Source organism: Camelus bactrianus, chromosome 3 (genome assembly GCF_048773025.1).
Source record: "Camelus bactrianus isolate YW-2024 breed Bactrian camel chromosome 3, ASM4877302v1, whole genome shotgun sequence".
Lineage (NCBI taxonomy): Eukaryota > Metazoa > Chordata > Mammalia > Artiodactyla > Camelidae > Camelus > Camelus bactrianus.
In genome coordinates this window covers 12,380,107-12,405,528 of record NC_133541.1, presented here as the reverse complement: position 1 = coordinate 12,405,528, position 25,422 = coordinate 12,380,107, and the positions used below count along the sequence as shown (strand labels likewise).

Sequence of the window (25,422 nt, the reverse complement as noted above, 5' to 3'; positions counted from 1 at the left end):
TCATCAAACGCTCACCTATACGAAGATCCTTCCAGAAACCTGAAAGTCAGGCGGTGGTGGTGGTGTTTTTGAGTGGTACAAGCAGAATCCACCCTAAAACTGACTTTTGTTTCTCAGGTCCCTGTTCAGATGTAAGAGTGAGTTAACAGTTACCAACATACGATGTTATCAGGTTACATCACTGACCTGGCAAGGGGCTTCCTGAATGTTTTATTCTTTAGCAACTATAGAAAAATCAAAATTTATAAAAGTGCATAAGGCGTAAATCTGTGCTCTAATTAAATTTGCATCAAACCCTCTTCTCAGAAGAGAAATAAACGAGAAAAAAAATTCAAGAGATTTATATGTCTGCTGTCCATAATTGTTTTCTTTTGATTTAATTTTGTTTCACTATGTAAAACATGATTGTTCTCAAAGCCAAAAGGTGATAATACAGTACATTCAGAGAAGTCCTTCCTCCATCTCTATTCCACCTTGGTCTCTTTTTTCCCCCAAAGATAAACGTTTGAATCATTTTTGTTTATATTTCCACTGTGTCTTTTCACAAATAAAAGCAAATACACAAGGCACATACAAACATACTCATATTTCTCTCTGCTTTGACACCCCCAAATAGCATTCCATTTCATGGTTTGGCACCTCACTTTTTTCACTTATCAAAATAGTCTGCAGCTCCCTCCATATCAGTATGTAGAAATCTTCTCCATCCGTTTTCATAGCACAACATTTTGAAGCATCTGTGTGGTCCCTTTGCAAATACTATTGAAGAAGTTATTAAAAGTGAAAACTGTAACTCTTGGCTGAATGTAACTAGCAAAGTCTAGCTTATCTACAGCAGATGTTCGATTTCAGGATCGTTTACCCATGACACCCACCTCCTACCTCCAATTGTTGGAATACGCTGAGAGCACACAAATTGGCTTTGATAATTAGGCCAGTCAAATTATAACTAGGGTTTGGGCTGGAATGACACAGAGACGACAAAAGTAAAACCTGAAGTTTGGGGAAAGATATGACTTCTCCTTTTGCTCTCTGGAAGCTTGAAAACAGGCAGAAATCATGACTGCATCAAATAGGACAATATTTATAGAAACATAATTAAGTAGTGTAGAATCAGAAGCTCCCCCGACCATATTTACAGTGAGCCATGCAGTAAAACTGCACTAGGCCCAGATGGAGAACCACAAGGCTTGGATTTATATCTACTCTATATCTTGGAGGGTTTACTGATCATTTCAAAACTAGACATCAATATTTGGGACTAAACCTTCCATCAAAACCATGTGTTGAGTAAATTGGTTACACTGAGTATATGACATGGGGTAATCATGTGTGCCCAGTGTGGATGACTGTATAAAGCCCATCCCACACAAATATTTATGGCAGCTGCTTCCAGACCATGCCCATTGCTATGTTTCCAATGTGACACCATTGGGCTCCTCAAATCAAGGATATATGAGTTGTAGAGTTCTCAAACTGGATCTTAAACAAGATCTTTTATTCTGTCCTTTGCAGCTAATACTCCTTGTGGGTAACGTGAGCATATCCATTTATGACTAACTACAGAAAAAAAGTAAATCAGACGTGTATGTAACTTTTAGTTTCTCTTTTTCACATTAGTGTCTTCCAAACTTGGCGTTAATAATTTTAGGCATTAAAATAATAGCATATTGTTGGTCGTTTATGAAATTGTTTTGGGAAGAATAACTTTTCCCGTGCTGTGAAATCAATGCTAACTTGTACTTCTAAGGAAGTTTTGCAAATATTTTTTAAAAACACTTTTTCTTTTTATAAACTTTCATATGCCTATTTTGGTCAATACTGAAAAGTATAAAAGAAAAATAAGTACTAACACTATGCAGCTGTAACTAACCACTGTTAATAGTTGAGCGTGGTTCCTTCCAGTATTTTTTCCTATATGCACATAATTTTTTTCTTACATGGTTGAGTATACAGTCTGTAAATCTTATACCAATCTTTGGCCAAAAGCAATCAAATCTAAACTAAAAACCTTGTAAAAGGAAAGTAAAGCTGTACCCTCTGAAAGAGAACACTCTCTGAATCTAATTTAAATGACTCTGTGATCTCTCCTTGGGTTCTGGGTAATTTTAAAAATTTCCCATTCATTATCATCACCTGTATTCTAGACATCTTTTCAAACAACTGCTGAGTTTAAAAGAGGAAGAGAGAGAGGCCAAAAACTCCCCTTGAAATCTACCTGATTTTTGACTCTTTGACCAAAAAAAAAAAAAAGTAATTAATTGTTCCATTCAGTTCCACAATGCTATAGTGTGACTGAAATTCAAAGCCCTTTCAAATCTAAAAAGTGCTCTTAGCCATAATCAAGATGGCACTATTAAATCACTTATTTTAAAAAGTATACTTAGAGTGCTTAAACAAGGATGATGACCTTTCATTGATTCACTGGAACTTTCTCGCCATTCCTCCTTAAGACCAAAGGTGTGCGACTGCATCAGTCAGCACAGCAAGGTTGGCCTGTCCTTGTCCAGGGACCAACCAAAGCAAACGAGACTTCCTGAGGATCGATTGAGAACCTCATCAACCCCACGTTCTAGACAAAGGTCAGTGTCATTAGATTGTTTAAGGTAAAATTGCTAGACTACAGAATGGATAAACCGTAAGATGATATTTGCTTTAGAAAAAAAAAAAAAAACTCCTTCCCTGAGAATTCCTTTAAATAATAGGCTCTCTTCGGATATTTAAAATAAAGATCCAACTCTATTAAAACACACCTTTCAGGAACCTGCTGTTGAGGAAAGTCCCGCACACGAGAACTTCCTGTTTTGCTGGGAAATCTCTAAAATAATACTACTGGATACATCTAACACAATAAATAATTACCAGAATTTCATTTTAATTATAGGGGATGTGATCTGAGGTTACATCAGAGCTGCAAGGTAAATTAGCTTCCTATTTCTCAAGGCCCTGTTCTGTGTGGAATTCTAAAAGGTCTTTTCAAGGGCAGAAAACATGGGATATTTTCAAATAATTGTGAAATACGTGAACCCTGGAGGTCGAGGTCTCAAGCTCACTATGAATACAAGCTTTCCGATGCGAAATTCGAGGTAACAGGCTCCTTTCTAGGTGCAAGATTTACTTATTAGTTTTAATAATGAATTAATTCATTATGCTTCGTAAACCGAAAGATGAATGGGGGACGGTAGTGCAAAATAATATGAGTAGGACAGGCTGCACAGTTTGCCGGACCCTCTTTTAAAAATTACTAATTTCAAGAGGGCCACAGCAGAGCATTAAGCCAAGCGCAGCTCCCTCTAAGTGCCAGGCCCTTTGCGAGACCACAGGTCGCGCGCGAAGCCCGTCCTGCACGGGAAGCCTTTCCCCTCTATTGTACAGAGATCTCCACGCACGCAATCCCTCCCTCCTCTGGGTGCTTTTCATTCCAGGGGCCTCAGCCCTCCGGTCATCGAGCGCTGGGTGCTGAGACAGATGCTGACTTTGCTGCCACGCTGTTCTTAATTTTAGGTAAAGCGTCACAACTATTCTTTATCCTGAAATCACTGGGGCACAGTATTATAAAACAGATTTTTCTTTTTCTCCTTTATTGCAGAGACACACTTTTCGAGTTTTGTTGTTGTTGCCTCCAGCAGTGGTGCAGTGAGGGGACTCTCAGCTGACAGTTAGCAAACTCTGCTGGAGGCAGATCTGAGCGTCCCAAAGGGCAGCCCCCGACATCCCGGGTGCCTGCGGGGACCGTCCCTGCGGCCCTCTGCACATTTTCCCCCAGGATGCGGGTCACCATCGCCCTTGGACACGCTGAGAGATGCTCCTTTTCTCGGTCTCTCCCGCCGGCCCAGAGCGACACACCCATCTCTCCAGGGCCTCCAGCTCTCCAGATGGGCCCGAAGCAGGTCTCCGGCCGGGAACGGCCTCCTCCGCACGTCCCCACCCGCCTCAAGGCGGCCACCGGGGGACAGGGCCCGCGCAGCGCCCGCCAGGGAGGTGGAGGGGGGCTTCCCAAACTCGCTCCCTCTCGGCCCCTGCGCGCCTCATCTCTCCACGTGCGTCCGCGCTCAGGTCGCCGGCCCCTGCTGCCTGTTTCTCACACGTCTCGGCCCTTCCCGGGGCTGTGCGGGCACCCCAGTCGCGGGCCCCACAAAGCTGGGGCGACAGGGCCGGGCCGCAGGGCCCCGGGGAGCCTCCCGATCCCTGGCTGCGCCCGCCCCTCAGGCTCCCCCCGCGGCGCCCTCCGGCTCTGGATGGCGCGCCGCCCCCAGCTCGCTTCCCCCGCAGCCTCGCGCCGCCGCCCTCGGCCGGCAGGGGTACCGCGGTGAGTCCCACCCCGCGCGCCCGGACGCGGCGGATGCGGCGGCCCCGAGGCCTGTGCGTGCGCAGCGCCCCGCGCGGCCGCGCCGAGCGCAGGCGGCGGCGGAGGGAAGGCGGGCGCCGCCCGCCCGGCCCCTTCCCCAGGCCGCCGCCCGCCCGTCCTCCCGCCCCCGGGGCCGCCAGCGGTGTCCGCGCCTCCGCGCCCGCCCCTGATTTCCTCCGCACCGTGGTGGTGGCGGCGGCGGCGGCGGCGGCGCCTCGTGCGCGCGGTTATTTATTTCCGGGCCCCAGAGCGCTTATAATGGAGCCGCTGTCAGCAGAACCTTCTGCTGCCGCTGCCGCCGCCGCCGCCGCCGCCGCCGCCGCCGCCGTCCCTCCTCTTTTTTTTCCCGGCAGATCTTTGTTGTGTGGGAGGGCAGCAGGGATGGACTTGAGCTTGCCGATCTGCTAGAGCAGCCGTGCTTGGAGAGGGCGCCGCAGCCGCGAGGAGGAGCCGCCGCCGCCGTCCCGAGGCCCCGCCGGACCCGGCCTCCGTCCCCCCGCACCCCTGCTCGGCCCGCTCGGCCCGCGCCTCCCGGCAGAGTCCCCTCGCGGCGGCAGATGTGTGTGGGGTCAGCCCACGGCGGGGACTATGGTGAAATTCCCGGCGCTCACGCACTATTGGCCCCTGATCCGGTTCCTGGTGCCTCTGGGCATCACCAACATAGCCATCGACTTCGGGGAGCAGGTAAGCCCCGGCCGCGCCCCCCGCCCGGCCCGGGCAGCGCCGCCCCGCGCCCCACACCCCTCACCCTGCTCCTTCTACCTTGGCCGTAGACGCCTGGGCGGTCGAGGATGGGGGCAGAGGAAAGTCACCTGCTCCGAGTCGTTTTTTATCCTGAAACATTTGGTTGGGTTTACTGTTTGTCAAGGATGACTTTCCAGCATTCCATTCCCCCTCCCCCCAATTATTCAGCAGACTTTTCCAGCTCTCCCTGGAAAATGTTAAAAGACCGGAGGGTTTGGCGCTTCACCTATAGAAGGGTTTTTAGTGCACAGAAAGAGTATTATGTAATTTGTGATTATGTAAACCTTTGGTTTGTAAGTAAAATGTAGTTTCTGATAGCTCGAGTGCTGGGGTTTTATTTAGCCCGGGTTTGTGGTGATGGTGATGATTTGTATTAGAATGTGTCCAAGTTGATTTCCCAGGTACTTGTAATATATATTTTTTTAAGCTGAGGTATGGAATAGAGGTGTCCCAAACGTGTCCTGATAAGCCGACCACTGGCCATCTCTGGTTTGGGGTTTCTTTTTTCCCCCCTCTTGGACCACCAGAGAAGGGGAGCACATTTTTGTTTGTTGCCTTCTCATCCTTGTTTCTTTTTCATGTTTTCCCCCATTTCTTTCCATGTGGCGTCATTGCAAATCTAGCGCTGCAGACTCTCCAGCAGCGGGGCATTGGGACTCTGCACTTTGCCGATGGGGACCGTTTTCGCAGGCCTTCAGCGGGGTGCATTTGCATTTTTAAGGCTGGGAAGAGGCTGGAGGGTTGAGGGGGGCAGCCTGTCACCTTGATGGGCAGGTGTCAGGTGTCAGAACTGGCCCCGGGGTGGGATTGAACAGCTCTTCTGCTGTCGTAGTGCCTTATTTCTTTTCCTTTAAGTGAGGGAACCTCAAAAAATGTTTATTTAGAAAAGGCACCTATTTTGATGCACCTTGAGTTTAAAAAAAATTTTTTTTCAGAAGGCTTTTTTTTCACTCCTCCATTTGTTGAATATCTGCTTGCATTTGTCTGTCTGTGCTCAGAACTTTTGATAGATTGCAAGGTTTAAGCTCCCTAAGACTTAGCCCACCTTGTAAGCTACTTTCTGCTTCTAATTTTGTTGCTGACAAGAGTTCACAATGTAGCATAACCTCTGTGTCTGGCTAGTAAGCCAGATAATTTCCTTTGATGAAATATTGTATCTTTTCTGTTGCCACTTTGCTCTGCCAGTACCTCCCCAGGGTCCCCGAAGGGCCTCTCTGCTGCTCCACTTTTTTCCCTGCCCACCTCCCCTTCTTGCATAATTAACTGGTGACTTTGGGCGTTTCCTCTAATCTTTGAAAAGGGTTTTAGACCTGAATTTATTCCATGGCACATTTTAGATAAGGGCTGCATGTTCACCTCCACCTTTTACTATTTTAAGGCTTATCTTCTTGGAGCTGCCCTGAGGGTTGTCAGAGAGCCCAGGCTTCTCACTGAATCGCTTCTCACTGAATCTCTTCTCCCTGAACTGTAGCACACGTGTGTGTTAGTTACGCAGGTATAACTGGGAGAGATGAGTATCTTTGCCATAGTTAAATGGCCTGAAACATACCACAGTATTGCCTCACATCTGCCTTGATTTCATACAAGGACTGGATTTTAGTGTAAGGGATAGGGTCTCCCAGAGGTTACAAAAGGGAGGCTAGACATAAGAGACAAATATACAGGAGGTCTAGCCTAGTGGGTCTAATAATTCAAACTCATCCTTGAGACATTGCTAACCTCCTTATCGTAGGTGACATAAGCAAAGTGCTAGAAAAGCTGTCTAGTTGCAGAAAAGCAAGTTTTATCAACAAGTATCCTTTGAGGTCCTTATCCCTTAAGTGCCTGTGTGTTTATGAGGTTACAGGCTGCCTGGTGGTGGAGATATTTTATCAGAGTTTGGGATGGAGAGATGGGGGAAGAAATGGATACTTGCTTTGCCTTCTGGCACCAGATGATAATTTTGCCAAATGGCACAGGGTGAAAAGCACAGAGCTTACTTTTTCTTACTATTAAATGGAAGGGCAAGAATTGCAGTGTGAGCTAGAGTGGCCTGGTCATGTGTGGATTATGAATAAAAGAGCATTTTACCTCAAGTTTTGAGGCACAGTAAAGAGGAGGGAAAATGAACCTATTTGCAAAAGTGGGTCTACATTAGACTTCTGAAAGTGTGAGGCTCTTAACATGGACTTTTGTCGAGTTCTTCTAGACAGATGGACACATGTAAGTTTCTACCATGCTTTCGGAGTGGGCAGGTGTATTTCACCTTGCTGTGAGTGAAATAATGATTCATGTTTCAGTAATTGTCTAAGCCTAAAGCAACACAGGAGTGATGCAGGAGTCCAAAGGTTAAAACACTCCCTGGTTCACAAGCTTTCGAGAGGATGAAGAAATGCAAGATTAAGAATATAAAACATCTCATAGCTTTTAAGTCTCTGAATTGTCAAAAGCAAAAGGCTAGTGAAATCATTTTATGTTTCTTAAATGAGGGGTTTTTAAAAATTATAAACATATCAGTTTGTGGTTTCTATAGAAAAGGTGGACAGGACTTTTAAAATGAAAATCCAGCTAAATACAAGATTCCACTGACATTTGCATAAGCGGCACATGGACTGAGTAAGGGAATTACACATCAACCATCTCAGGGCTGTTAGTGTTGGCGTGGGGCATGGGGGTGTGAAGAAACCACCCAGGGCCTCTCTCAATATTTTCCATGAATGTTATTATCTGTTATGCATAGCTTGTCCTGTAATGTTATAGCTCAGTCAAGGAAGAAACCAGAATATTAAGGAATATTTATTTTAACAAAATAGATTATCACATTTTTCAATTTTGGTGGTGGCAGTAATTTGGGGGTGGGGGCACGTGTTGAAGTCTACACTGAGAACAAAGCTATCTGGAATCGAACAACTTGCTTTTTAATATTAAGCATAGGATAGGCACCACAGAATAAAATGAGAATATATCTATTACTGCAGAAACTAAAATAATGTTTGTAAAACCGTTTAGATGAGTAGAACACTTTATGATAATTGCAGAGTGTGCAGAATTTTCATTTTATCTCAATTTGTACAGGTGGAGAATCAAGAATAATCATTGCTGGGGGGAGGGTACAGCTCAAGTGGTAGAGAGCATGCTTAGCATATATGAGGTCCTGGGTTCAATCCCCAGTACCTCGTCTAAGAATAAATAAATAAACCTAATTACCTCCCTCCACTAAAAAAAAAAAAAAAAAATCATCACTCCCATTCATTGATCACTGAGTCTGTGCTTTGAACATCTCAGCGCATGTTACGTATGAGGAAAGAATAAGAGGCCAGGAGTGTTAATACACTTGTGCAGGTTTACACAGGCAGTCCCGACGGAGTCGAGGTTCAAACCGTGGCCGCCTGGTCCTTAGCCATTCTCCTCTCTGCTTTCTCACTGAGACCCGCCCAGGAGTTCTTAGAAATTTGGAAGTAAGTTCTGGCTTTTTTGAGGCCCAGCCTTGGTTTAAATTTAATCTCAGCTGTCATATTTGAATTTTAAAGTCTCAATGGATGTAACACACTCATAATGAGGACTCTCAGGAAAGGGAGATTGTGACCGAGTTTCATGTAAGAAGGGCCAGAGTAGCCAGATAAACAATGAAACCAATGCTGTATCTTATTTTGATGAGATTGGCATAGCCTTTGGTTAAAAAGGAGGGGGAAAGATAAGCAACAACTGATACTTCACAATAAAGTTATTCAGAAATCACTTAAATCTTTATCATTAGAGCAGCAGAGGTTGCTAAGGAAAGAGAGAAGACACTAAGGTATATGTTGGACAATGTATTTGGGACAAATGTCCCTTTGTTCTCACCATATTCAAAGGACAGTGATTTCTGTTTAAAATTAAACTTAGAAAGTCTTTGCACTCCCTAAAAGCCAAGTTCACCAAATTATGTAGAATAAATCAGTGATTTTTTTAAAGGTACCTAATGACACTCAAAATATTAAAGACAGCTTTGCTATGAAGACTTGAAATCTTCTCACTTAAGAAGCAATGTGTTCTGCCAGTGCCAGGTCCTGGTCTCCTCTTTGACCCTCAAGTGATAACCTGAGGTATTTCGGATGGTCCTGGGTGAATGACTGAGTTTGGGTGGGTCCAATAGGATCATTCAGAGACCCAAGGGATTTATCTGTGAATGAAGAGTTTTGTATATGCATTGTTACATATTGGAGTGAGATGTGTTTCTTCAGCCCCCCTTTCTAACTTCAGAAACCTAGAGTTAGGCCTCCATGGTATAAGAAGGTCTCAAATTACCAACATCACAAAATGGGAAAAAAGAAAAGACCAGGAAGAGGAGCTTGATCAATGTTCTCCTTGTCTACTAAGCAGAGCAATGCACCCCCACCCCCTAGAAAACGTCACCGTTAAACCAGGAGGTACAGGAATGTTTAAGAAGTGAGTGTTGTGCCTGGCACTGGCCACGACCCGGAAGAGACTCTCCATTCAAGGTCACTGAGTGATGGAAGAGACCTCCCCAGGCAGCGCTCACCCTAAGGAATAACAAAAGTGTCCACTGGATGCACCACTTTCCAAAGTGCTTACAGACAAAAGAGTAAATCCCTGGTTAAATTTCTAAGTAACTGTAGATGGGGGACTTTTTTACCCTCCAGTCTGTTTGATGTTAATGGAATAGATCTCAAAATAACCTTTTTTTTTTTCTAATTATAAAAGTTATGCATGCTGTTTAAAGTTTGGTTATTTTTTAAATGGAGGAAAAAAGTATAAATACCTTTAATTCCACTCTAAATTGAAAAAGAGAAAAACTTTAACATTTTGGGTATCTCCTGCCAATTTTTTTTTTTTGACATAATTGAGGATACACATGCACACACACACGCACACACACACGCACGCACACACACACACACGCGCGCATATATACATGTATGTGTGTTTCACAGAGCATCTTTGTGCAGTAAGTAGATAATGCGTTCTCTCTGGCTGCCTTGGGCTTTGTGCCTGGCATAACTTGGTGCCTATTTCCATTTCTCATTCATACATAGGAGATGAGGTCACTGGCAGTCCATATTTAGTGAAGGGCACTGTGACCTCCTTAGTCCAATTGATACTCGCTTCTCCACTGTGTTTCCCAGTTTTCTTTAGATGTACTCCTGCATTTAAAGTACCTCTCACTGCACTTAGGTGAGTAGATTATTTCTAGAGCCACAAAGGTATAATTGAGCGGTTTGTTTCTTGACTCATTTATTTATTGAGGTGGTTCAGTGACCAACCTAACTCTAACTGCTACTTTGTCAGACTTCTTCCAAAGCACATCCTTCTGAAGATAATCGGATCCTTCATACCATGAGACAGTAGCTAAATCTCTTTCTCATAGTACATCAAATCCTTTAAAAGCGGTTTTAAAAGTGTACCAAGGAGTGTCTATCCACGGTACCATCTCCCTTTTTTGATGTCATGAGCCCAATTTTATGTTAGTGGCCAAGAATTGGCTTCCCGGTCATTTTGCTCTACCTTGTGTGACCTGGGGCAGCAGGGCAGGTTTTGTTGGGATGGAAGAGCAAGAGATCACGGATGGGAAATCATCCTTTTAATGTCCTATGTGAGCTGGAATAAATAGACCTCATTAAACTCATACCAGAAGTGCCTTGTGTCATGTCTCCATTTTAAGAAATCAACCTGGTATTTTTTTAATACCTGTGACTTTATTAGTTGATGTGGAGATGCAACAGAAGCACAGAAAACCCTGTTTTGTGCAGCATTTCCTGGAGACGGGCTACCTCTGTGAGTGCATTTTCTTGATAACTGAAGCTCACCCTTTAAAATGCAGATCACTGGTTTTCTTTTTCTTTTTTCAGTACAAGATTATTGTTGCTAGAAATCTATACTGCACATTTCTCTACCTTATTGAATAAATACTATATACTAAAAGCGATGGACATTTTTTGGTGGCTTGTGAATGTTGTGTTGGATGATCGGCTGACAGGATATCCACTGACAGGTGATATTCAAAATACTTAACAAAGAGTTGGGCACTAACTGGTAAAATAAAAACAATAAAATAATTATTAATAAAAATAGCTAATATGTGTTGAATACTTGCTTTTTTATTGAAGTATAGTTGATTTACAATGTTGTGTTAGTTTCTGGTGTACAGCATAGTGATTCAGTTATACATATATTATTTTTCATATTTTTTATGATAGATTATTACAAGTTGTTGAATATATTTCTCTGTGCTATACAGTGGATGATATATCACTTATATGTGGAATCTAAAAAAAAATGACACAAATGAACTTATTTACAAAACAGAGACTCACAGCCATAGAAAGCAAATTTATGGTTACCAAAGGAGAAAGGTGACAGGGGGAGGTAAATTGGGAGTTTAGGATTAGATGCAAACACAAAATGCAAACACAAAATATACAGAATGAATACTTGCTTTTTAGTTTCCTGCTTTGAACCTGCTCTTGGCCCGAGAAACTAAAATTCATTAGGATTCCATGGAAAAATGAAGAAAAAATAATTTTGGAGGCCTCCCCGGGGAAAAAAGCATTTACACTTTGGGACACTTCGCTCTTCTGCTCTGCCTTGCCCTAATTTTGTTTCTGTCCTGGGGAGATTCTCAAGTCAATTTCAGGTAAGCGAACTGTGACTTAGGCAAGTATTGCCTGACTTGACACGTCCCCTGCTCTCCGGTTAGGTCCTTGTTAAGAAAACCTACGTGGAACACTTTTGCTGTCAGAGCATCACAGAGCAGAAGGCCTTACTGTCCAGAGCCGTTGTGATGACACATGGCAAGGTGCTCAGATAACGGCAGTAACGCAGTGGGTCTGGTCATGGCGATAAATCAGTGAGCTGTGTAGAGGTTGTTCTCATCGGGAGGTTGTCACTCTGCCTCAGTCTCTCTGCACACTCCTGTCACCAAAGCAGATAGCAGCCATCTGCAAAGATGAGAATACAGCCACAAGATAAAGGAATTAGCAGACTTCCTATCAAGCCATACAAACCCCAGGTTTGGGTTTTGTTTTGTTTTCTTTCTGCTGTTTCCATGGTTTGGGGGACATTCTGCTGCTGTTCCAACAACCAAATACTGCTCACGATGCTGAGAACAGATGAGCTTAAAATGACAAAGACCATAGTTATCTCAGTCAGCTGAAGCCTTCTGCATCGCAGCTTTCTGGTTCTATATGGTTGCTTCTCCATGCCAAAAATGTTTTCTGAGTCCATCTTGGGAAGGGAACTAACTACTATTTGTCAGGGCAAAGGCAGTATTTATTCCCTTAGATAATGAGTGGTCAAGACACAGCTCGTACATCTGGTCCAAGAAATGCCACGTGGTCCCAGGGGCCAGATGGGCCAGCTTCGTTTCTTGTGTGGGGAGTATATTTTGGTCTAAGTTAGCTCACAGGTCCTAGCTGGCTTTTACAGTTTTTGTGGGATTTTGAGATCACAGTATTGGCAAGGTTTTCCATGAGTCTGACGCCTGGCGCTGTTACAGGTTGCCTTTCTGTAGGTGGGTCTGTAGGTGTGAATGCATGGTTCTCTTACTGACATGGGTCCTCATCTCTGTCCCCAACCTCAGGGTCAGAGGAGGGGCCGTGTGTATGGTTCCTTCTTCTTGAGCATAAGGATGCAAGGGCACCCCATCCACCTCCAAGCCCACGTTCCCAGGAAAAGCACTTCCTGTGCCTTTCGGGCTCCAGTTTGCCTGTCGTCATCCTACTTGGATGGAGACTGCAGCTGGCAGTGGAGACCTGTGACTCCAGGCTGGGGGGTGGTTAAAAGTGAAGGTGGGAATCCCAGGATAAGAACTCTTGCAGGCGCCTGGAAGGGTGAGGTGAGGCTCTTGGGACATTCAGTGAGAATTAAATGGCTGAAAAGCAGGATGTTTACTAGCAGGTTAAGGAGATGTTTTTCTAGGGAGCAAGCTGAGTCCAGGAGGAGAGGGGGCAGAAGTTGGCTTTGTGGCCATTATCTTCCCAGGATGTGAGAAGGTTCGTGGTCCAGCGGGAGCAGTTACAGGACAAGAGTGGGTCACTCCTGTTGTGTCTTAACTCAATGATGATGAGTCCCCATCAGTATGCTTGTCTGGATCCCTGGTCAGTTTCTGTTTGTTTGTTTTTAAGTGTTTGAGTCCCAGACTGTCATTTTTTTCATCTGCCATTTGGCTTAGGTGTGGCTGTTTTGTGTTTTCAAAGCTGTCTTTAAGGTGATAGGAAGTTTGTATGCTCTTGACTGCTGCTCTGTAAACAACCCGGAGATCTGTTGGCCACTGGGTCATGCATTTTAATAGAGGGGAATGGTGGTGTGGGGAATCTAAAATAGCAGATTACAAAAAAAAAAAAAAAAAAAGAAAAGAAAAGAAAAAGAAATTGAGTGCTTTAAATGGTTTGGCAGGAAATTCACCGTGGCTGGGACACCGCGGCCTCCCACGATGGGTGGCCTAAACTTGACATTTTATAAGGACAAACAGTGCAGAAGAGAGTAACAGATAACCACGCTTCGTAAGAAAGAGGTAACTTTTACCTCCGTGATTCTAGCCAGGTCCAGCACAGAAGCAACTGGAAAGACCCCTTTGCTCGCCAGCTTGGTCCAAAATAAGGGAGTCAAGGGTCTCCTCTCAGCTCCAGACCTGACATTCGACTGTGTTCCCTCAAGCTCTCGCAGAGCCCTTGATTTCCTCTTGGGATGGGTGGTAGTTCTCACCCCTTCCTCTTCTGATGCAGCCTTGTGTCACCTGGAGCCACTACTCCCACGCTGAGGCTCACACCTGTGGGTGTTAATGCCACCTCGGCTGCACACATTTTGGGCTGTTTACCAAACCTGGGCAGGTGCCCTGGCATTGTTGGTAGTTAGTCCAGGTGTTTACCAAGCTTCCCTAGATGAACCAGTGTATCAGCAGCGAGGAGGAAGGAGCTTGAACTCTGTTCCGGGGACCAGAGAGATCCACCGAAGGGCCCTAAAGCACCCCACGGCTTTGAGCATCAGTAGCTGAGCTGCAGGACCCCTTTTGTTGTCCTCAAATTCTTATTTAGTCTAATTTCTTTTAGGTTTAATATGTCTTCTTTCAGAGGAGGAGCCTGGTGAACCTGTTTTTCTTTCCTTTTTAAAACATCAAAGTATCATTTATATACAGTGAGGCGTACAGCTCTTACGTGCACAGGCCCATGTGTTTTGACAAATGACAACTGCACCCCCGTATATAAGCCACTCCCCAATCAAGATAGGGAGCGTTTCCATCAGCCCAGAGGTGTCTGGCGCCCCTTCCCGAAGCGTCCGCTGTTCCGAGTGCTGCAGCAAGCCTTTTTAATTGCTCATACGAAATGACATGCATTTGGTCCCAGATGACTGAGTTTGAGGCCACTCATTGTCATTAGAGGGTGTAGCACTCTTATCCTTTCCTGTTGCAAAATATGGCTCAATATTGTGGATTTTAGTGGATTTAAGGCAGGTGGAGAGTTTGACTTTCTGTGTAAAATAACTCCTCCCCTCATTTTGTACGATTTGGTGTTTTTAATTCTTCAATTGATAATACACCCTTTAGTTATGTGAACTGCTCATCATTTTGATTTTCAGACATGCTTTAAAATTTAATTTAAAAATTAAAGTCTGTTTGGAAAGCTAGCCTCATATAACAACATACGTACATACGTACAATGGACTCTTTATTCAGCCTTAAAGAAAAGAATGGAATTATGATGTATGCTACACAGAGATGAACCTGGAGGACATTCTGCTAAGTGAAATAAGCCAGACACAAAAGAACATGCTTTTGCGTGTGTGGAAGGAGGCTTCCACTCAGATACAGTACCTATGACAGTCTAAATTCATGGAGACAGAAAGGGGAATAGCATTTCCCAGGGTTTGGGGGAGGGAGGAAGTGGGGGTTACTGTTTAAGGGGTGCAGAGTTTCAGTTTGGGGAGACAGAGTTCTGGAGATGGGCGGTGCTCATGGCTGCATAATATTGTGAATGTACTTAATTCCACTGAGCTGTACACTTAAAATGCTTAAAATGATAAATTGTGTGTTATGTATGTTTTAGCAACATTTTAAGAATTTTCATTAACTTCATAGCTACTCAGAAAGCCAGTTGCCTTTATTCGTGTGATAACTATGGAAGTTTGAAAAGCTAAAGCTCTAAGCTGTTCTTAGAAACAATGAACAGCAAAATATGTAAACTTTAAAATGGTTTTATCTCTCAGTGAGTTGCTTTTCCTTGAATAAACTTTGTTTACCCCCCCAAAAAGTAAAAGAAAATCTTCATTGCAATAAATAAATAAATAAAGTTAGGATTTAAAAAAAATGAAAGAAAGCCAGTGGCTTTTTAAGAGGATCTCTCTTTTAAAAAAAATGTTAATTAGTCCATTTTTATCATAGAAGGAAGGAAAATAAATAAAAATATCAAGAAGAAAATGAGAATTGTCTGCAAGCCCACTGCCTAGAGATAATGCTGTTTATTATTTTTAGTGCACATCCTTCTCATCTCTTTTCCACGCATGTATTTTGAAACAACATCGTCATCTCTTTCCAGCTGTTACATCACGCAAGGACACAGGCAGTGTCCCTTGATTTTTAAGTATTCATCTCGAATGTGATGATTAATGGCATTCTCTCTCACGGATGTACCATAATTTACTCAACTGATCCAATGTGATTAGATGTTCAGTTACTGGAGCCATTTTAGTTCAGAAATCTTTGTAGCCTTTGGATTAATACTGGAAATACTCCCACACACGGGCACCTTTTCAAGGCTTCTGCTGTGTGTGACACCACAGTCCGGCGGGAAGTTGTCCGGGCCCACCCCTTCGGGCGCCATGTTCGGGTGTGTCCCTGTCCCACCACGGACATCCCCCCTCTCATGCTGGGACTCCTGGCACTGGAACCCACAGTCTATTTCTCTCAAAGCCCCAGGGTGCTCAACTCCTTCAAATGATTTCTTTTTTTTTAAAGCCTTCCTTTAATGCTGAGAGATCAACTCCGTTTTTCATGATGTAATACTTTCAAACTCTTTCAGGACTTTCCTTCTTTTCAAGAAGCACATTTTGGACCAGATGTGCTCTCCGCTTGGGGTCAGGCATGAGTGCAGGGAGGAGGGGTGTGTTGGTTTTACCTGCGCACATCTGGGAGGACACCTGTCCTTACAGGTTGCGAGGCAGAGAAAGGTGCTTTTTCTGCTGAATTCAGTGATGCTTAAGAAATGTGCTTTCCAAAACTTTCCACGTGAACACGTGGGAGAGGAGAAGAAATGAACTGGCCTTCCAAGCTGCCAGGTCCTGCCCGGGGCTCCTGGAATGGGCTGTCGAGGGGGCATCTTCCCCACTTTGAAGATGAACAGATTGAATAGCTGTGTGTGTCATCAGCGCCTTTGCGGAGCAGCCAGGCTCCTCTGACTTGTGCCTCATGCTTAGAGCCTCACAGGAGAATATTTGGTGTTGACTGTGTTCTAGGGGAAAGTGGAGCTAGTGATCATTAGGGGAAATGGAAGAGAAAATGTTCTCTCTTTTCTAGCCCACCGACCATGGCTTCTTCCATGTAACCTGGTCTCCCTGCTATTCCAAGCCCACCTTGGAGAGAGCGGCAGAGCGGATGGAGAGGGGAAATAGTTCATGCTTACTGAGAGGCGCACTGAGTTCCCGTGGCTTCTCCTCTGTAGTTTCTAGCAGTGCTGCACGCTGACCACAGCATCGCTGAGAGAAAGAGCTCCTGCTCCTGACAGGCCCTCTGGATTTGACCTCCATCCCTGCCCCTGCTGGCTCTATGACTTTGAGCAAAGAACTTGACTTCTGGGGACTTCAGCTTTCCCAGCTGTTAAATGGGTACAGAGGGTTTCCGTACCTTCGTTTGCAAGTGCAACCCAGAGACTGGACACAAAAGAACTTTGAAAAGTATGTAGTGCGCCCCGTATTTAAAGCAGAATTGCTAAGACTTCAAGCCAGGCGGGCTGCTATACCTTGACCCATTCTTGGCTAGAGCTGACTTTTCTTGCTTTGTATTAATTCTGTGACTTGCATTAAGGAGACTTATTAGACTAGAGCCAGCTGAGTTGAGGCAAGCAGACGCATGCTGGAGGACAGATGCTAGAAACACTTGGATTTTACAACATGTGTGTCAGCAGTATTAATGCTGTTTTTTGTTGGGTTTTTTTTTTTTTAACTTTAAGGAAAAGACATTTAAGACTGGATTTGCTCGGTAGTGTTGGGTTTTTTTGTTTGTTTGTTTTGTTTTGTTTTAATTGCGTTGCTAGGATTTAGGTAACATGTGCATTTTGAAATGATAGGTTTAATTTCATTTTCTCTTAATCACAGGCTGCTGTTTGACATGGGTTTGGGGTGGGGGAGGGCGGGTTGTTACTTGTACCACTGGCTTCTTCTCTAATCTAGACATGCAGATAGGACCAGGTCTTTCTCAAGTTACTGATAGTTATGGCAGTGACACACCAAGGTGTTTGAAACAAAGTGTGGTGGCTGCTTAATGAGTTGAGAGTTGTAACCCACTTCCCCTGGTGCTTAATGCATTGTTTTGGAGTGTTTTCACTATTAAAAGGGGGATGGATTACAGAGGGAAGAGGGTCTTCATGAATGTGTTCGTTCAACATTTCTTGGATGCCTACCATGTGGCCTGTCCAGTGCTAGTCACTAAAGGTGGATTAGGAGAAAGGACTGACCCGTGCAGTGATTAATCTAGGAGGGCAAGCAGACAGGCAGGCATCTACCAAGGAATGTGCAAGTCTGAGATAGAGGAAGAAAAGGGTGTTGTCAACTGAAATAAAATGCACAACCTAAAAGTTGAGAGTTATGTTTTATTCGGTGGATTTCCTGAAGGCTTGAGCCCAGGACACAGCCTCTCAGATTGCTCTAGAGATGTTCTGCCCAGGCAAGGGAGAAGCCAGGATATATAGGAGTTTTTGCAACAAAGACTAGGTAGTCAGAACACCAGATTACTGTTAATTAGAGAAAACCAGACATCTCAAATTAAGGAATTTAGCGCTTTTCTATGTATGGGAAGGTGCAAAGGTCTGGGCTCATGAAATCATTCCTTTGATGTGCACCTGGCTATTTAGGGCCAGTGTCCTGTTCTTTCCTATCCTGAGCTCCCTCAAGGCACACAACTGGGTGGTGGTGCAGAGGCTGGGCTGCCTGCTTGTCTGCATCCTGAATTCCGTCCGCTCCCTCATGGTCAGAGGTGGTGGTAGCGGCTGATGACTTGATGGCCGCAGCATCCTTTGTTTACTGATATGGCTCGTGATATTTTTCAGAGTGTTTACTCTGGGATCCTGTAGGAGGAATCTTTGACCCTTCTTAAAGGGTCAAGGAAGCTTTGGTTCAGTCTAAGAGCTGAGATCTAAAAAGAATGGTGTGTCCTCTATTCTGGAAAGCAAGAGAGTTCCAGGTGGAAAATGACAATGCTGAGTATATTTGAGACAGAGAGCAAGACTAGGAGGGGCAGGTGGCAGGGTGAGCAGAACTCAGACCAGGAGGGGTCCGGTCAATCAGCATAAGGAGTTTGGCCTTGATCCTAAGGGCAGTGGGGAACTTTGAAGAGTTCTGAATGGGAATGTGGTGTGCTTGGATTTGCATATTTGAAAGAGAGTTTGGTTTCATTGTGGCTAATGAATTAGAGGGAGGTGAGACCAGAGGCCAGGGAAACCAATTAAGAGGCTCTTCTGGCAACCACCAGAGAGATGAAGACAGCCTGGATTAGGGCTGGGGGGCAGGGAGGGAGGGCTCAGAGAAAAGCTATCTAGAATCAAACGGACTCGGTCCTTGATGGGAGAGGGTGGGAGAAGATGAAGCAGAGGATGGTGTTACCCAGCTTTAAAAGAGCTGGTTTGGAGTGAGGAGAGTGAGTTCCATCTTAGTCATGTTAATTTGCTAATAGAGTTAGTGAAATGTTTTAAATTGCTTGCCTGAGGGAGAAGGCAAATTTATGCATAAGAGTTGGGGGAGTGGGGGCTACGATAAATACTTGGTACCTGCATAGCATTGCTTCTCTTTCTCCCCTTCTCTTCCTCTGGCTCCCTCCCCCAGGGGCACCTGCATTTACATTGTCCATAAATGGGAGCTCTTTGCATTTTTACCTAAATGCAAATACAATGCATATTCATTTTTTCCCTTCAAAATGGAAAAATGCTTTATTATAATACAGTCAGTTCTCAGCCATTTGCCTTAATGAAATAGTGATTGGAAAATTCAAAAATACTTCGAAATATTTGGCATTGGAATACAGGAGGACTGTGGGGGGAGGCAAGATTATCTGAACCATCGTGGAGCTGTGCTAGGGGTAATATTACAGTTAGACCAGGTGCCTGGCGACAGCAGAGAGATGCCATCTGGAATTCAATGGGATGAGGCTCCTAGGTTTTGCTCCGACTCTCTGTATATTAAATGTTTACTGTGTAAACAGCAGGGAGCGGACCAGCCTCAGAGTGGTCCTTTTTATGGCTTTATGTTTGTTTGTTTGGATTGTGGTATTGTCTGCAGCTTACCGGCTGGCTGTAATTCATAAAATTCATTTAGAATACATTTTGCTGTAGAAATAATTTTATAAATCGTGGTTAGGTTTCCAGGCCACTCAACCAAAGTTACAAACCCCTAATGTTATTAAAATATTGTCTGTTTGTAATGAGGAGTAGAAAACCATGCTGTTAGAAAAAGCAGTAATGTTGAAAAGTAGTGTTCGTCCTAATTACCTTTAATAACAATGTAGGGAAGGTGGTGGTGGCTGGGAGGGGAGGAGGTTGTGCCACGTGCCTTAGAGACTGGGTTAACTTAAAATCAAAAGGTCTTCTGGATGCACCTGCCTCATTAGCTGTGATTATGGTCATTTGAGAGCTCATAAATGAGAGTGTCCCACAGTCCCAGGAAGATAACCTGACAAGAGTCCAAAGAGAGATCATGGATGTGAAACAGATCCCCTGGGGTGGAACTCGCAGGTGGGATGGGGCAGGTTCTCCTGGGTGGACTGTGTGAGACCAAGGCACAGAGGGGTGTCTGGACACCCCTGCAGTGGGACTCTTGCTTCCTGTAGCATCTGGGACCCAGGACCGCTGGGGGTCTGGGGGTGGTGATGGGATGTGGGAAGCCACTGCCTGTAACTCGATGTAATCTAGTGGTGAGCTGTCCCAGTCAGTGCAACTTGGAAGGCAGTTTTAAGTGTTCTCACGTGGAAAATAACTCTGATTTCTTTATGGCTAGAGAAATACTTGTTCTGCTAGTCACAATCAGTAGCTATCTGGACTTTAAAGTTCCTGCTCCCTATGTTGCTGCAAAACCAGCCTCTGTACCCCGAAAGACAGAGAGGCAGAGTTGGGGGAGAATCTAAAAAGAACTGCTTTATTGCTTTGCCAGTCAAAGGGGAGTCACAGACTCATGCCTTAGAGACTGTGAACCCATCTTGCAGGTGGGGTCTTGAGGTTTTATAGAAAAACTGGATGGAACAGAAAAGGTGATAACGATCAGGACGTTTCACAGGGTGTTACATAACCTGGATGAGTCTGGGAAGGTCTGTCCATTCTTTTGAGATTATCAGCCCATTATCTCCTTCCTGGAGCACAGCCTCTGGGTTAAAGCTATTCTCGGTAAAGAATGAATCAGCAAGCAGTTTTAGCATCAGGGAGGCCAGTTTGTTAGTTTGCTTCCTACTCCTTCACCTGCCCCATAATTTAGCGTGACCCAATCATGTCTTAACTTGCCTACTAATTTCTAAGGGCCCTGCCACTTCCATCTTGTGTTTCCTTTTCTCTAATTAGTCCTTAAGTGGCATTCAAATTCTATTTTTAAGGGTGTTACTGCTAAGTTTTCTAGTGAGAGTAAAATTTAAAAACACCTACCTGTATCTATTGATTTAGGCTTATCTTTACCTTCATTCCATTGATACCTTCTTGAAAAATAGTGCAAAATACAGCATTTAATAATAAGAAACCAAGCTACTAGGAAGCTCTTAGATGAAAATTTAAGGAAGTAAAAATATTTTCTATAATTGGATCATATCCATATTGTAAAGGAATACCTCTAATTATGTATATATTACATCAAATACCTTCCTTTCCTTTCCTTTCTTTTCTTTTCTTTCTTTCTTTCCTTTTCTTTCTTTCTTTCTCTCTCTTTCTTTTTCTTTTCTTTCCTTCCTTCCTTCCTTCCTTTTTTCTCTCTTTCCTTCTTTTCTTTCTTTTCTTTCTTTCCCTTTCTTTCTTTCTTTCTTTCTTTTTTTCTTCCTTCCTTCCTTTCTTTCTTTCTTTCTTTCTTTTCTTTCTTTTCTTTTCTTTTCTTTTCTTTTCTTTTCTTTTCTTTTCTTTTCTTTTCTTTTCTTTTCTTTTCTTTTCTTTTCTTTTCTTTCTTTTCTTTCTTTCTTTCACCAATGTTAATACAAATACCTTAAATTAAGGGGGAGGAAAACAAATCCTTAACCCAATTGTTTCTTTTCAGTTCAGCAGAGGTGGACATTCCTTTTTCAGGATGCTGTTACTGAGCAAGGGCTCATGTACCTGCAGGACGGAAAGCCAAACTTTGAGAGCAGGTGTTTGTGCAAAGGAAGGGCTCATTGCAGGGCACCAAGCGAGCTCCACTCCAGCTTGGCCTTGGAGTGGGGGGGGGGTGTTTTTAAAGGGGAAAAACAAAGAAGCTGGGATGAATCATCATCTCGTAACACTTCTTCATCCTAGTTTCAAGGGATCCGGATGTCTCTGGTCTATGATTCTCAGGCCAAGTGGTTCATGGCTTGGGGCCCTGTGAGCTCACCTTGCCCTGGAGGAACCCGCGTCTGTTTGCTGATGTACGTTAATGATACTAAATTAATGGCAGCAATGTCAGTCATAACAATAGATGTCGTGGACAACTGCAATTCCAGTCATCTGACTGGTTGATTAGTGTTCGGTTAGCACAGGATCCAGGTCAGAGGGGACAAGAAAGGGAATAAAGTTTTGGAAAGAGAGCTTAATCATAAACTCAGGTGAACTCCTTTTTAGGGGAACTCAGTTTTAATGCAATGAAATGAGCATTGCCCTTTCCCTTGCCTGGTGCACACTGCACATTTTTGAGCACTTTACAGTTTGTAAAGTATATTCTCATTGACCGCAGTAGTTGTTCCACAGTCCACGGGCACGTGGGCTAACGCTGCCGGGAAGGAGAGTGTGGCTACCAGCAGCGGACATCTGTAGAAGACACGCCTGGACAAGAGGGTCCGCTGGCCTCATCCCCCTCTCCGAGGTGAGCCCCATCCTCCTTCGTGCCCTGGGTGGGGCTTCGTAGCAGGAATCCTGGAGCACGGAGGAGCGTGGAGTCCAGTCTTGGAGTCAGAGAAGTTGGCCTGGATTGTAGGGAGGCGGTGAGACTCAGAGCCTGTGGTCTGTGCTCGGGTCAGAGGACCACAGCGGGAGGGCAGCCTTCCTTCCCTGGGTGTCTGCCTGGCCTAAGCTTTCCCCGCCTCCTTTTTGAGGGCCCCCTCTGTCCTCATGAAGACAGTGGCCCCCCTTCAGCACTGAGGTCACTTGCAGGGTCCGTCCCAGTCCTCCCGGAACTCTAACCTCACCTCCTTAGCTCTCTTCCTTCAACATCATAGCATCCGGCTCTGCCTTCCCAAACTGCCGAGCCGGTTTCGCCCTGCCCCTCCCTGCCCTCCTCTGATGGTGAGTGCCTCCCCGTTCCTTCTTATCTATGCTGCAGAATATTACTTTCATCAAATTTAATCATCAGGTGAAAAAAAAACACTCCCTGGGCTCTCAGTGGCCATACCTTCTGGCCAACTTTGCAGTTTCCTTGCTTTTCAGCACCTTTTCATAAATCAGGTGTCTTTTTTTTTTAGTGTTTTTTTTTTTTCCTTCCAAGCATTCATCAATTTCAGATTAGGTTCCCCCGATTTCTGCGGTACTGTTTCTTGCCTTGTCACAGCATCTAGGGCAGAGAGAATAGCCTTCGTTCCACCCTTCCTGGGGGCACTGGAGCTCCTGCCCTCCCTGCCTCGTCCACGTCCAGGGCGTCTCCATAGTTCCACGTCTGTCTCCCCATCTCCCCACGAGCCCCAGAAGGAAAGCAGGGCCAGTGTGTGATGCCACCTACCGAGCCTGCCTCAGGGCTCCCTTCCTACAGTGCTCAGCACAGAGGGAGCCTCAGACGGGCTGGAATGAAACAATTGGATGAAGTGAATGCGTGCCTGGACACACAAGTGATGTGGTGAATGCGATTTGTGCAGGGTCAGTGCAGATGTCCCCCATCTTCTATCAGCTGAAGCACACCTGGCCCTCTAAATGGAGGGACAACGGACCGAGTCTTTTCAATTTCTTCCAAAGCACAATACCCCGTGCTCGAGCTTAGCGCAAGGGTGACGGCGCATTAATGTGCTACCAGAATGCCACGCCACCCCCCAGCCGGGAGAGCAGCTCCTCTCCGGTGCTGACCCAGGTGTTGGATCTGGGGGCATCACTGGTGGCACAAACATGACATTCGGTCGGCGGGTTGTATGGAGACACTAGTGATGAGACAGGACGGGGGCAGGGCACAGCCATTCAAGGAATGACACAGCAGTTAATGCAAGGATGGTGAAACAGTCAACCCCCAGCCGGCCTTGAGGCTCAAGACGGTGGGAGGGTTGACTTGCAGCAGACCTTGAGCTTCACTGTGCACCCATTGTACCATATTATCGTGGTGAATAACATGCCCACAGGCGCCATGACTGTCCCAGGGCTAGCCACAAAGGGTCAAAGAGTGGGAAGTAGCCAACTTCCTGGGAATCCCAGCCCCTTCCCCAGGCTAGTTAGACTGGTCCTTCCACTTATTAGCATATGAAGCCACTGAGCCCATAAAAATTGGCAGCAGGGAGCCTCGTGGCCGCCTCTCTCTCTCATTTTCAGAGAAGGCCAGCACTCTTGTCTATGGAGTGTGTACCTATTTTCACTCTAATCTGAGCCCAACACCGCCCCCCCCACCTCGTGACCTTTCTCTTGCCTTTCGATGTATCTCTCTAAATAAATCTACCTTTACTCAACTGTGACTCGCTCTTGAATTCTTTCCTGCATGAAGCAAGGACCCACACTAGATAGGGCACATCCCAGGGGCCCAACCGAGGCCTGGGACATGGCCCACCTCACGCCCCACATCTGTTTTTCCTGCATCAGTGAGACCGCCTTGCAAAACAGTTAATTCTTGTGTTTGGGTGAGAAATCATTTTCTGGTGAAAGGAAACATGCAAAACGAGGCCTTTTGCTCGAGGTGACGTCACCCAAGGGTTAAAAAGTCAGAGTGATTTGTGACCATTGAGGTGCTCCCTGATGCGGAGATGGCCTTAACCGTGCAGGGCGCACTGACCCAGGGAGGTGGAGCGGAGGGCTGGGGAGACCCCTGCCCACTCCCAGCCCTCCGCCCTGTGAGTCCACAAAGAAGACCAGCTTCTCTTTAGGGGTGCACTGCAAGTGGCCATTAAAGCAGCTTCTTAGTGCACGGCGATCTTGTGTGACTGACCGGTATCTTCTTCTGGAGCAGGGACTCATCCTGCACAACCATGGCTGGAAACAGACTGAACGGACCCAGATGTGAGGAGCAACCCTGGTGAGAAGCGCTCCTCCAGCTATTAGCTCTCACCTCCTAGTGAGGAGCGTTCTGCACTTGGCACTTTTGGTCATCAGAGTGAGCTGCGGCCCAACCAAGATGCTTCTAATGTGCCGTACTCTGTGTCGCAGTCTGGGCCCCGAACAGAGAACAGCACTGACGTAATAAGTAATCTAACAGCTAGCGAGCACTTGCTGTTAAGCCCGCCTTCCCTCCCTCCCTCCGTCTGTCCAATACGTAGGCTCATAACCTGCAATGATTTCTATGCAAATGAAGTTTAGTGGTCATGGTTTATGAACTGTCTCTATATATTTCACATTGTCAGAGGGGACAGTCCTTTGGGCAGGGATTCTGGTTTTGTTGCATCATTTATCGTTACACAAAGGGAGACAATACGCTAGAACTAGAACGCTTTCCCTCCTCAAAATCCAAACGGGAAGGTGGGAGAGAAAATGCATCTGGGACTTACCTGCTGTCCCAAGATTAGAAGAAGAAATCTGATCTCCAGTATATGCCAGGTCCTCAGTGACTGAGGTTGAGGTGCAAGTCCAAAGGGAAAATGGTGGAAATAAGAGTGTTACGTTTTCAACACTCAACACTGTTCTGTAAATGAAACCCTATCCTCCTTAACCCAGAACCGTGATATGTACTTGTTTGCATTGATTTCGCTTTTGAGGTTATTAAGCCATCGGTGACATAACCTCGACAACATTTGGATAGTTTCCTGTTGTTTGAGGTTTCCCATAGCATGATGGTAAATATTTACAGGCTGTTTTAAATAAGCCAGATTTTTTTTTTAATTGTATGGAGTTGAT

General features: G+C 45.2%; 1 protein-coding gene across 1 annotated transcript in view; it reads left to right on the top strand.

Moving 5' to 3' along the window:
* Positions 1-4,414: 4,414 nt before the first annotated feature.
* ANKH (ANKH inorganic pyrophosphate transport regulator) overlaps positions 4,415-25,422 on the top strand; it is a 130,745-nt gene continuing 109,737 nt past the window's right edge. Inside the window, exon 1 of the mRNA XM_010957262.3 lies at positions 4,415-5,032. Within this exon, the coding sequence (XP_010955564.2) occupies positions 4,937-5,032 (96 nt within the window). The 5' untranslated portion in view covers positions 4,415-4,936. The remainder of the gene's footprint in view (positions 5,033-25,422) is intronic.